General features: G+C 60.9%; 2 protein-coding genes across 5 annotated transcripts in view; both read right to left on the reverse strand.

The window, feature by feature from the left end:
* Positions 1-7,929, reverse strand: part of TET3 (tet methylcytosine dioxygenase 3) — an 18,008-nt gene extending 10,079 nt beyond the window's left edge. The window contains exon 1 of one of the 3 annotated variants that reach the window (XM_015883025.2): positions 7,848-7,929. Coding sequence is in view for 1 of the 3 variants with exons in the window: in XM_015883024.2 (XP_015738510.1) it covers positions 4,288-4,365 (78 nt within the window). In the remaining 2 variants the exon portion in view is untranslated. The other 2 variants (XM_015883026.2, XM_015883024.2) reach the window with 2 other exon arrangements.
* A 3,114-nt stretch (positions 7,930-11,043) lies between these two features.
* Positions 11,044-12,500, reverse strand: part of DGUOK (deoxyguanosine kinase) — a 1,533-nt gene continuing 76 nt past the window's right edge. Inside the window, exons 1-7 of one of the 2 annotated variants that reach the window (XM_015883066.2) lie at positions 12,468-12,500; positions 12,281-12,390; positions 12,058-12,206; positions 11,829-11,976; positions 11,627-11,742; positions 11,446-11,549; positions 11,044-11,360 (exon numbers count right to left, since the gene is read on the reverse strand). The exon at positions 12,468-12,500 is cut by the window's right edge and continues 76 nt beyond it. In XM_015883066.2, coding sequence (XP_015738552.1) covers positions 11,323-11,360; positions 11,446-11,549; positions 11,627-11,742; positions 11,829-11,976; positions 12,058-12,206; positions 12,281-12,390; positions 12,468-12,500 — 698 coding nt within the window. In that variant the 3' untranslated portion in view covers positions 11,044-11,322. The remainder of the gene's footprint in view (positions 11,361-11,445; positions 11,550-11,626; positions 11,743-11,828; positions 11,977-12,057; positions 12,207-12,280; positions 12,391-12,467) is intronic. The other variant, XM_015883065.2, reaches the window with a different exon arrangement.

The raw sequence follows: 12,500 nt of genomic DNA on the forward strand, positions 1-12,500 counted from the left end.
AGCCGTAGCGGGGGGGGGGAACCCACGGGAAAACACGGCGCCGTCCCGCACGGGCGCCTTTTTCCACAACCGCCGTGGGGGGGGGGGGGAGTATGGAAAAGGGGGGGCGGGATCTCATCCGAGCCAACAAGCGATTCCCGCAGCACCCCTGTACCGGAACAGCGGGCGGGTACCGAGAGACCGCACGTGTCACGAGTACGGAGCGCAGGATCAGCGGCACACGGAGAGGGGCGGCACGGGCATCCCCAGCGACACGCAGACCTCTGCATCCCATAACACATATAGCACATAACCCATATAGCACATAGCCCATACAGCACATAGCCCATACAGCACATAACCCATATAGCACAGAACCCATACAGCACATAACCCATATAGCACATAACCCATACAGCACAGAACCCATACAGCACAGAACCCATACAGCACATAACCCATATAGCACATAGCCCATACAGCACATAACCCATACAGCACATAACCCTATGCATCCCATAACCCATACAGCACATAACCCATATAGCACACAACCCATATAGAACATAACCCATACAGCACATAACCCATATAGCACATAACCCATACAGCACATAACACATATAGCACACAACCCATACAGCACATAACCCATACAGTACATAACCCTATGCATCCCATAACCCTGTGCATCCCATAACCCTATGCATCCCATAACCCTTTGCATCCCATAACCCATACAGCCCATAACCCACACAGCCCATAGCCCTGTGCATCCCATAATCCATAAGTCCCATCCCACAGCCCGTGCATCACCCAGCTCCACACATCCCACAGTCCACGCATCCCACAAGCCTGTACATCCCATAATCCACACATCCTGCAGCCCTGTACAAAACCTATACCTCTATAAACCCCACACATCCCACAGCTCTGTATATCCCCCTGCCCCATGCATCCCACAGCCCTATAGATCCTGCACCAACACCACGTGCCCTACACATCCACATCCCACACCAACCCTGTACAGAACTGGATCACCTGCAACCCTACACAACCAGCAGCCCTATATACCCAACCAATTCATACAGCAGACCCATTTAGGTCCAGCGAGCCGTACATACAGCAACCCTTTACACCCTACACCAACAGCAGCATCCCATAGGGACCAGGTGCAGAGCCACAGCCACCATAGGGCCCTTTATCCTTCTTTTTTCCCCTCTTCCTCCCTATTTTTTGTGTTATCATGCCCTATATGAAACATGGAGCGATGGATTAGCAGACAGCACTGTGCTGTGCAAAGGGTCGTTCCTCATCCCCAGCGCCCCAAAACCCAACCACGAGGCCCATCTGGCCCTGTGAATTGAGGACTGAAGCAGCGATCCCTTATCTGGTTGCTTGGGATATTTGTAAACCCACTCCTACACACACACACACACCTCAATTGGTTTCACAGGCTCGGAGCAGCCGAGCGCATCATCACATCCAACCACAAATCATCCCATTGGAAGGGCAGGATTTGGGGGCTGGTGGTGCCCAGATATGGCAGCACACGACACGGGGTCGGGTTATGGATGCAGGGCTGGCACAGCCGGGGCACGGCGGGGTGCTCTGAAGGTCAGCAGTGCTGCCAGCGCCAGCGGCTGGGGCCGGCCAAGAGGCAGGCGGCTGTTTGGCTGCCGGCCCCGTGCCGCGCTTGTGGTTTCCTTCCCCTGGCAGCAGCTCCGGGATCCTCCAGGCTCTGGGGCACCATTGGGCCCCCATGGGATGGGGAAGCCCAATATGGGTGAGCATCCCTGAGCACAGCCCGAAGGAAGGGCACGAGGCCGGCAGCACGCCCTGGGGTTGGATGAGCTGCTCAGCCACACCGGCAGCGGGCACGGAACGCCGCCCTATGTCAGCACGGTGCCGGCGGCTGGGGATGCTGGAGAGGAGCCCGGCGGTGTGGATGCCCCGAGCGGATGTGATGGCCCTGGGAAAAGCCAACTGGAGAGCCATGGAGCCCCTCCCGGCGCTCCCAGACGCTCGCTTGTTTTCCAAGCTGTTTCCGTGGCCCCGGCTGACCCCGGCACTGGGTTTGAGCCGCTCGCTCCTGTCCTCATTTAGCCTGGCCGACAGGCAGAGCCGTGGCAGGGCTGTGTTGCAGGGAACCCATCCCCGCTTCCATGGGCCTCGCAGGGAATCCCGGAGCCGTAATCCTGCTCTGGATGCCACTGGGACAAGCATTTCATCCTCCTTTCCATCTCGCAGGCAACAAGCTGTTTTAATGACACCTATTCACTCCGCTCCGGCACCAGGAGCGTGCAATATGACGGGGGATTTTTCTCCACCAGGAAACGTCTCCAACCCCATCCTTTCTTGTGGGGCTCCAGGAAAAGCATTTTCCCAGCCCAGCCAAGCTGCAAGCAATGGGAAAGCTGATCAAAGCAAGGGGAAAAGACGGGAAACCAAAGGCGTTTGGAGAGCAGGATTGCCCAGCAGCAATCCTTAATGCATGGAGCAAAGGGGAGGTGAGAGCTTGGATGCAGCTCCTCCAAAATCACCCCCACCACGAGCGGCTGCGCTCCGGCATCTGTTGCTAATCCACCCTGGATGCCTTTCAAAGCTGGGCTGGAACATTCATCCCCACGCACGCAAGCGGCCCCTGAGGTCCCACTCAGGCCAGGCAAAAGGAGGAACCTGCGGGGCACAGCACTATGGGATGCTCAGCACCAGCAGAGCAGGATCAGAGCCGGATCAGCTCCTCGGGAGCTGCTCAGCAGAGCCAGGGCTGGCGTTCCCAGCGCGGCACTGAGCCTGGAACCAGCATTTGGCAAGAGGAAAGGGGAACGGCTTGCCAGGCTGCGTCAGGCTGCTCCGGCCGGCAGCGAGGGAGGGGAGAAGAGCTCTTTAAAGGGAAAAGAGAAAAAAATAAAGGGGAAAAAAAAAAAAAAAAACAACGTGGCGCTATTTTTGTTTCTTGGAGAGGCTTCAGTCCAGCACAGCTGACTCCTCTCGTGCTCAGCTCAGCTACCAGATTGGCGCTGCGGCCGGCCGGGCAATGCCAAAACAACGGCTGGAGGCAAACGGGGCTCAGGCAGGAAGGGAAGGGATGGAAAGGATAAAAAAGAGAGGATAAAAGGGAGGCTAAGGGGGAGAGGACAAGAGGGGAAGGAGGAAAGAAAGAATGTAAGGTGAAGGAAAGAAGGGACGTGGACTCACCTGGGATGGAAGAGGAAAGTGTGTGGGCTGTGGCAGAAACGCCTGAGGCTGTGCTGAGCCTCTCCCTGTGCCGGCAGCACTTTGCCACCCACCCGAGCTGCCCACGTGGGGCCGGGCCGCGTTCCGCAGCCCCTCACACCCTGACAGCGCTGCCTGCAGTGGGACAGGGCGCAGTGCCCTCCTGCACACCCCACACCAACCCCAGCGCGAACTCCCCCCTCGCCCAGTTCCCGTGCCTTGCAAGCAGGGTGCAGAAACCCAACCAGCCTTTGGGAATCGGTGGCCATGGCGCAAAGCCGCCCCACACCCATCCCACTGGGGCTGTGCGCACTGCTGGGACCGGGGGTCCCGTGTTGTACCGTGGGTGCACAGCTCTCCAAAGCCCACCTGCCGTCCCGCTGTACCTGGGGGATGCGCAGCCCTGGCCCTGCTCCTCGCTTTGTGAAAGCCGTCAGCAGCCCGAGCTTTTGGCAGAGGAGGAGGAGGGACGTGTGTGCAGCAAGCACCAACACGTCGGCAGCGCGATGGCTGGCGGGCAGGAGCCGAGAAATGAGTGGGAGCCCAGCCCTGCCCAGTCTGGGTGCAGGGACAGCACCGGCTCCCCCAGCCGGTTTCACTGCCACGACCCGTCCCGGCAGGGAAAAGCACCCGGGGAGAAAGCGAGATGCAGCGCGGGCTTGGCATGGCCCAACACAGCGCGCCCACAATGCCCCGCCTGCTGCACGCTGCTCCCCAGACCCCCTGACTCACCCCAAAACACCACCACCACCCCATGTACCCCACCAGGGCCGGGAGGGTCCCGAAACACCAGAGCGGATGTGATGGGAACCAAGTCACATCCAGGAAGAGCCTCTCGGGGGACACATCCTGCTCTGCAAGCCAGCATGGAGACACGGGATGGCCGCTTCCCCTTTCACCGGCTCCAGGCTGAGATCCTCTTTCTTGCAAGCACAGAAGCGGACGGCGCATTTTCCTGTTTGGCTCCAACCCCTGTGTGCACGCACAGCTGAAAGCCCAGCAGTGCAAGCCAGCTGCCAACCCCAAAAGAGGCATCGCCACAGCCGCATCCCCTCGCACAGTGCCCTCCCCACTTTTCCCTGTACTCACCCCAGCACGGCGGCCAGCAGCCAGCACCGGCGCACAGACAGATCCCCATGGAGAGGAAGGCATGAAGACCCCCACCATGAGGTTAGCACGGCAGCAAGGCTGGGGTTGAGTAAGGTAAGCTCCTTCTCCACCCTATGTATGGGCTCAGACACATGCTCAGTCAGAGCCGCCGCATCTCTCCTACACACAGTGTTGAAGAACCACCTGAAAAGCAAGCAGGAGCCTTTCTACACGGGGACGTGCTTGCATCACATCCTTTCAATGCGCTCCCCATCAGCACCGGCACAATGGCTGATGCAGCACGCCGCACAAAACCTCCCTTTTTTCTCCCCCAGAATATGACAGCCCCCTCCCACCTCGGCTGCCTCCTGGGGTCCGCAGTGACGCTGAGTCAGCGCTGGCGCTGCTGAGTCACCGCAGCCACATCAGCCGCGATGAGCTCAGCGCGGGGGCTCCAGCACCTCCGAGCACGCAGCCAAAGGCCAACGCTCCATCCCGTGTCCGGGGGTACACACAGCTCCAAGCTCAGCCCAATGGATGCCATCGGTTCCATGGCCCTCTCTGATATCTCCGGGCATAGCAGTGCATTGGAGCGGCCTCTGGATGGAGGCTGTGCTGCCATCCTGTCCCAAAACGCCCCATCGCGGGCAATGCCACAAACAGCCGTGGCATCATCACAGCCGTCACCGCTGCGTCTTCTTCATCTCACTCAACCTTTTCCATGACCGAAAAAGGGAGGGGAAAAAAAAAAAGACCCAATCTCTGCTATTTTTTTCCCCTCTGATGGGGTCATCAGCGCCAAGGGGGGAAGCGCAGACGCCGCCTCCGGCTTCCCTGGCCTGCGCTCCCCGGCACTGGTGACGGGGCTGATGACTCACGGGAAGGGAGGGGGGAAGCGACGTGTGCACGGGGCCGTAATGTTTGTAAACCTAAAAAAAGCCATGTGCAGGCAGGCAGCGTGCTCTGGCCAGGAGCACCGGCTGCCAATGGCTCAGAGAGGCTGCGGCCGCCAGCGAGGAGCCCTGGGACAACAGGGACGGGCAGCAGCTACCTCCAAATGAGTATCACCAGGGAAGGGTCAGCCCTGTTCCTCTGCTACAACACCTGTAAGCGGGGAGAACCACCCGGGTTTAAATGCAGGGCCTTTAAATGCAGAGCCTTTAAATGCACGCGCTTTAAATGCGACGGCTCCAACTGTAACATCTCCAATTGCAACGCCAAGCTGGGGCTTCCAGGGGTCATTAAAGCCCCGTGCTCTCGTGTTTCTCAGCCTCCTGCAGCACCCGACTACCTTCTGGCATGGCACTCACGCAGGCCCACGGCTCCCTGTGCCCTCATCCACCTGGGGAGCAAAGAACCACACCACCAGCAGCCAGCACTGCAGCCAGAGAGCTGGAGCCGAGCCCTCCAGACATTACACAGCATCCCCCGGCCTCCACGCTGACGACTGCAGCAATTAGAACTTGCTCCAATCAATTTTTTACAGCGTTCGGAGCGCTCAGAGTGGGTTGGTCCACCCCCATCCCCCCTCCCCGCTCATTTGGCTGCATTGGAAATTGCAGCATTGGGAGCTCCGGGTCCCCAACTCCACCACTCGACAACAAAACCTCACTGAATCAAAAAGATGCAGCCAAGAGATGTGCAGAAACCATCTTTTCTTTTCTTTTCTTTTCTTTTCTTTTCTTTTCTTTTCTTTTCTTTTCTTTTCTTTTCTTTTCTTTTTTCCCTCCCCTTTAAGAGCTGCCATTTTAGCTGAATCAAACAAACATTCTGCATCATCAGCCACAACTGGACCCCCTACAACACCCAGCACACGCCTGCCCATGGTCCCAACATCACACATCCCTCACCCTGTGGGCACAGGGATGGGGAGAGAGCAGCCCCTGGCGCTGGCAGCAGTTCTGTGGGTGGATGTGGAGCGAGGACAGCTTGCAGCTGTTCCACCTCCAGCCCCTTCCCGTTTCATTTCATCTCCCTTTGGATCCCGGCCCAGGGGGAAAAAATAAAGCTCTTTTATCCTCAAGAAAAAAAAAGAAGAAATAGGGTCTGGCACCCTCTTGCACTGAGCTCAAAGGAGAGATAAAAGAGGCGCTGGAGCCTCAAGGGTGGCACTGATGAGGCTCAGATCAGGGAGCTCCCACTCATGCCCTACGCTGCAGTGGGGACAGTACAACAACCACAGTGAAGGCGGTGCTGGTGTTGTGCCATTAGAAACACGCACGTGGAACGAGGGTGTAGGAGCAGGGACTGCAGTGGGGACCCCAATACACAGGCAAAAAGCTGAAGACCCCAAACCATGGGGACAAGGACAAGGGACTCCTGCACATGCAGGCAGAAAACCAAGGATCCTAGTAGCACAGGACCAAGGACAAGGGAGTCCACAATGCACAGGAAGGGGACAAGGGACGCTGAAATCATAGGGATTCAGACCAGAGAACCTGACACTGCAGAAACAAGGAGGAAGGACCTTTGCACACACAGGCAGGCGTGGGATTGCAATGCCCCAAGGATGGGGACGCCAGCACACCGAAACGGGGGACGAAGGACACTCATGCAGTGGGAATAGGGACCAGAGAACAGACAGATGTGGGGAGACAACCCAGAATCATGGGGCTGTGGGGACAGGGAGAAAGACCTCAGTGTCAAACGACGGAGAACTGGAGAGCCCAGCACATGTGGGCAGGGGACGGGGGGCTGTGAGGCTGTGGGGATGGGGACCCCAGCACATGCAGGCAGAGGACAGGGGGACACGTTGTTCCCAATGTGCCAAGACCCCGTGGGAAAGGCTCTTTAGAGCACAGACAACAACACAAGCGCGTCGTTGCCATGTCACCCCACACCTGGGGACAAGCACACAGCACCAGGTCGGGGTGGGGGCACCGTGTCACCCCCAGCGTCCTCCGAGTCCCTTCTCCATCACCTGTGGTCATGGATTCAAGGCTGGAGACGGGGACAGCCCCAAAGGGTGGCATTCAGAAGCCACCACGACGACCGTCCCCAGGGCCTCCCCCCAACCCCCCCGCACCCCCCGGTATCCCCGCACCCGGCGGAGCCGCGCTGTAGCCCCGCACCCGGCACCCACGGCGGACGGAGGGTCCCCACCGAGCTCGGGGCCGGGCCCGGTGCCGTCACCGGGGTGGGCCGAGGGATGAGCCCGGGGGACCCGCACCCCCCGCCCGCACCCCGCAATGACGCAGAGCGGGGTCGGTCCCGGTGCGGGGTGACAGCCCGTGACGTCACCGCAGCCCCCGGCCCCGCTGCTACGGGGCTGGGGGGGGGGGAGGCCGTGTAAGCGGGGAGGGGCACAGCGAGTGGGAACCCGCGGAGAAGGGGCGGGGGGGGGAGGTAGGAATCACTGGAAAATAGATTAAAAGCATCAAACCGGGATTTTTCAGTGAGGAGGGGGGAGGGGGAGCACCGGGCGGGGGGGGCGTGCGAGGAACCGCAGGGGAGGGAGCAGCCGAACGGGGGACCCCCCCGCCCCGCTTTGTTCCCGCTTTGTCCCCGGCCAGCACCGCGCCGCCCCCGCCCCGGCCCCGCCGGGCCCCGCCGCTCCCTACCTCGCCCCGCCGCTGCCCCCGCCGCTACGAGGCGGCCATCTTGTGCGGCGCTGCGCCCGCCCCGGCACGGGGGGGCTCCGCCTCCACCCGCCGTGCGGCCAAGAGCGGGGGTGGACCGGGAACGGCGGCCCACACCGAGATGGAGCGGAGCAGCGGGGACACGGCGGGGGAGGGGGCGAAGGGGGGGTGTCACGGGGGGGTGGGGGGCGAGCTGCGGCCGGAGGGATGCGGGCAGACCGCAGGGAACGGGCACGGGTTGGGCTGCGGGATGAGAACAGGACGGGACAGCGGAGCAGCTGCGGGTCCGACGGTAGGACCGGCCGGTCACAGCCACGGGACCGGACACGGGCCCCGCTGCAGCCCGGACACAGGCCCAGCTATGGGGGCTGCTGCAGGCCTGGACACAGCCCCACGTACAGCTCCTGCAGGCCCGGACACAGGCCCGACCCCAGGACCGGCCCCAGGAGCAGCTGTAGGTCCAAGTGCAGGCCAGAAACGTGGCCACAGAACCGGCCCCAGGACTCTATGGTCTGAAGTGGAGATCACCAGCCATGGGCCTGCAACAGGACCAGCTCCAGGCCTGGCTGCAGGCCCAACCGCAGGCTTGGCCACAGGCCCGGCTGCTGTGAGCTGACCTGGCCTGGAGGTTCTGCCAGCACAAAGTGGGTCACAACAAAGCAGGAATAAAGCTCAGGTGTTGTAAGTGGTGGTTGAAGGTACCAGCACAGAACCAGAGCCCCTGAACCAGCTGCCGTGCCCCATGTAGTGAAATCAGGGGAGCCCTCCTGCCCAAAAGATGGATAAATTCAGTGCAGAGCAGCAGCTCAGGGTTCCGTGCACCAGCACTAGTTTCCCTTTGGGGTTTTGCTCCCACAAAGCTGATGGGGGCAGCCAAGCAGAGCTTTGCAGTGTTGCTTGTTGGTGTTGGACAGATGCTGATTTACACCAATGGAGCAGGAAGATGGAGAGCCATCAGAGGAGGGTGGCACTGGCAGCACCACTGAGCAATGATGAACTTAAACCTCCAGCATCTTCTTTCTCTGTTTGCAAGAATAGCCGTGGCTTGAAGAAACCCAGCAGGAGGAGGAACCAAGAGCTGGAGTGATGGAGGTGCGAGGGCTGAGCACAGCAGGTTCACAGCCAGCGGCGTTCAGGGAGGAACAGGCAGAACCAGTCACAGTGCAGCCAACCCTTGGGAGAGGCAAGGGGACGTGGGAACAGCAGCCACTCATCCACCTGCAGGAGCAGCAAGGCCCCAAAAGGTGAAGCAATGACACTTGGTGTAGGGTAGAATCCCAAAGAGCCAAGCAGGGAGAGCTGCCCCATCCGCACCTCTTGGCTTAAAGCTTTGCCTGATGTAAAAACCATGCTCAGAACAAGCAAAAAGAGCTGGGAACCCCCCAAAACTGAGCCCCATAGACAAGGCAGGGCCGATGTTTGCCATCTCCTCTGGTTAAAGAACCGTATGTGCCATATCATAAATCAACTCACTGCAACCACCAGCCACCCCAAGCCGGTAAAACCAGAAATGTGGGTGCAAAGTGCTGCACTCTTCATCCCGTGCATAGATACAGAAATTGCCCTGACTTGTTGGCCTCGCAGCTGGTGCCAGGGGCGCTGGGCAGGGTGGGGTGGCCTGGGGACAGGGCTGTCCCCTTCTCAATGGGGCCCCCCAACAGCAGGGGGGTGTGGGGTGTGTGGGGTGGGGTGGGGATAGGGCAGCTCTTGCACGGCATTTTGCCATTCTAACACTAAGAGCTGACAGAAAGAAATGAGTCATAGTGCAGGGGATCCCCATCCCCACTCAGTGGCATTTTGGGGGGGGGCAGCTGAGATTTTCGGGGCAATCACTGAAGCCTTTAAGGCAACCTAAAGCCATAGAGAAACATGCTGTGACCCCACACGTTGCCCCAAACCACTGTGGGAGGGCAGCACTCACCTACCAGAGCCACAGGGAGTGATGCATGAGTGAGGGGGGGGGCAGATTTGGGGGTACCCTGCTTCCCCCTCTATGGGATGAAAGGACAGAGGGAAGCACGGGAGTGATGCTGGGACAACAACTTTGCAATCCTGCTTCCAACAAACACCACTTGTGTGCCCCAAACTCTTGCTAATAAGGGGTGATTTCCCCTTCCACCCCCCCATTTTAGTCTTAATTACCCCCGATGGGTATAGAAAGAGCGTTATCCGATTAAGAAAAGGGAAGAAGGGGGGTCGGCAATGCTCGGGATGGGGATGGAGCCCGCAGCGATGGAACCGCCACTGCCGTCCTTTGTTCTGCGGCCGCGACTCGGGGGGGGGGGGTTTGGGGGGGGACAACCCGGGGCTCTGCGGGGGGCGAGGGGAGAGCTGAGCCCAAAGGCTGTGGGGTCGGAGGGGACCCCTCGGGGGGAGGGGGCGGTCGATGGGGTTGTGCGGTGGTGGTGGTTGTTGTAGGGCTGTTATAGGGCTTTGTCAGCGTCCCGCTCGGGTGTTACTGTAGGGTCCCCAGCGGTGGGGGTATTGTAGGGTCGCCGGCTGCGGGGCCGTGCTGGGAGCCCCACTTGGATGTTGCTGGGTGGCTCTGGGGGCTCTGCAGGTCCCACTGTTACTGTGGGGCTGCCTCTGCTCCCCTCTCTCGCCCCCTCCTGGCTGCTCTGCCCCACAGCTTCCCACCCACCCCACCCGTGTTTATATGGGATCAATCGGGTGGCTGCAGCCTCCTGCAATCAGAGCAGAGTCCTCCTTGCACCCCTTCCCCCCCATTCCAGGGGTGTCCGATCCAGGGGGACCCACAGACATCACCCACCCAACAAGCACCAAACCAAAGCAGCACATCCCCAGGATCCACAGCTGGGCACTGTGCCCCATGGGGACCCCAACCCCCCCCCACAAGCAATATCCAGGGGGCAGAAAACCAAGAGAAACAGCATCCCTGTGCAGTTGTTATCCTTATCCATGCAGGACCCCCCCCCAACAGGCCCTAACAGCCACCTGGGGGCACAGCACAGCTCTCAATGCCACCTCTGAGCCATAGCAACTCAATGGGAGATTTTACCCCATAAGAGGAAAGGGAGATGAGGCTGCTGTCTGCCCCGTCCCCAGCAGTGGGCACTGGGGGGGGGGGTCTCATCCTCTGCACAGTGCAGGGAACGAGGTGCCCCCACACAAGAAGAGCTGCGTGACGCTTTGGTTTCAAGAAGAAAGGAGAAAACCCAAACAAGAAAGCATCTGGATTTCGTTGTAACCTAAACGCAAACAAAAGCACCGACATTTTTGCTTTGATTTGCTTTGTTTTTTGTTTGTTTGTTTCTTTGTTTTTCCATTGGAACGGACCCAAGCACATCCACCCTGCACAACAGATGTGATGGGGGGGGGTCTGTGGTACGTGTAGGATCCCAGCAGCCTCGTGGATCCCCTCGGTGCTGCTGCAGGGAGCTCAGCTCAGTGCCCAGCAGCAGTGCCAGCCATGTGCCCACCCTCGGGGTGCTGCGGTTCAGCTCCATCTTGCAGGTCCTTCACGAAGTCCTCCACCTGCACGATGGATTCCAACAGGGCTCTGTGTGTGTGTGTGTGTGTAGCATCACCCATGGATGTGGGCTGCAGCTCAATGCCGTACCCACCCGTGCCATCAGCGCGTCCTGTGCTGCTGCATCGTGCTCAAAGTCCCCCTCGACGTCCAGCACCAGGACCGGTGTGTGCCTCACCTCTGCAAAGTGCACCCTGCGTTTGGAGGGGCCGAGGGTCAGAACCGGGGTGGGTCAGAACCAGGGTGGGTCAGAACCGGGTCGGGCCCTCACTCAGCGCTGCGCTCCAGCAGCCACCGCTCGTGTTGTGCGTGGAGCTGCTGCAGGTACCGCAGGGTCACGTCTTGTTCCTCCGGCCTCGCCCGGCCCCGCAGCCGCTCCAGGCATCTCTGCGAAGCGAACAGCGCCTCGTATCGCATCCCGCAGCGCCGCGGGGCTCCCCCCGCCTCTCCCTCCTTGTCTCCCTCCCGCACACCTGCGGGGAGGCGCGGAGATAGAGGAACGCGTGCGGGGCGGTGTGAGCGCCCAGCTGCCCCACGAGGAACGTGTGCCACTCCTGGTACACGGCCCACTCCACAGCGTCCAGCTGCCCGGCCTCGAACAGGCTCTTGGCGAACACGTACCTACGGGTGGATGTGGGGGGGGGGGGCTGACGCACCCGCAGCGGCACCGGACCCGCACGGTGCCCCCCCCCCGCCCCGCACCTGTCGCTGTACACGGAGCGCTCCGACACCCGCACGGGGCCCAGCGGCCGCTCCAGCTGCGCCCGCAGGCGGCCCAAGCACGACAAGGTCTGGAAGGTGAAGGCCCAGCGCGCCGGGTCCCGGTACAGGCGCTGCAGGAGGTTTCCGCCCTGCGGGGCACGGGCCGCGTTCAGCCGCAGCCCCGCACATGACGCGGGATCTCCCCGCACCTCCCGCCGCTCACCTGCGCCGCTCCCGCCACCACTTCCCGCCAGCGCGCCACCGGCTCCGCCGCCCGCTGCCACGCGGGGAACGCGCGGCCCAGCAGCCGCAGGAACGTCGATTTGCCCACGGCTGCGGGCGGAGCGACGATGTCACGGTCCCATCACGCGTGGGACCAGCGCCCCGCCCCGCCCCGCCCCTCCCGGTACCGATGTTTCCCTCCAGCGCCAGGCGCAGCGCGA

This window comes from Coturnix japonica, chromosome 22 (genome assembly GCF_001577835.2).
Source record: "Coturnix japonica isolate 7356 chromosome 22, Coturnix japonica 2.1, whole genome shotgun sequence".
Lineage (NCBI taxonomy): Eukaryota > Metazoa > Chordata > Aves > Galliformes > Phasianidae > Coturnix > Coturnix japonica.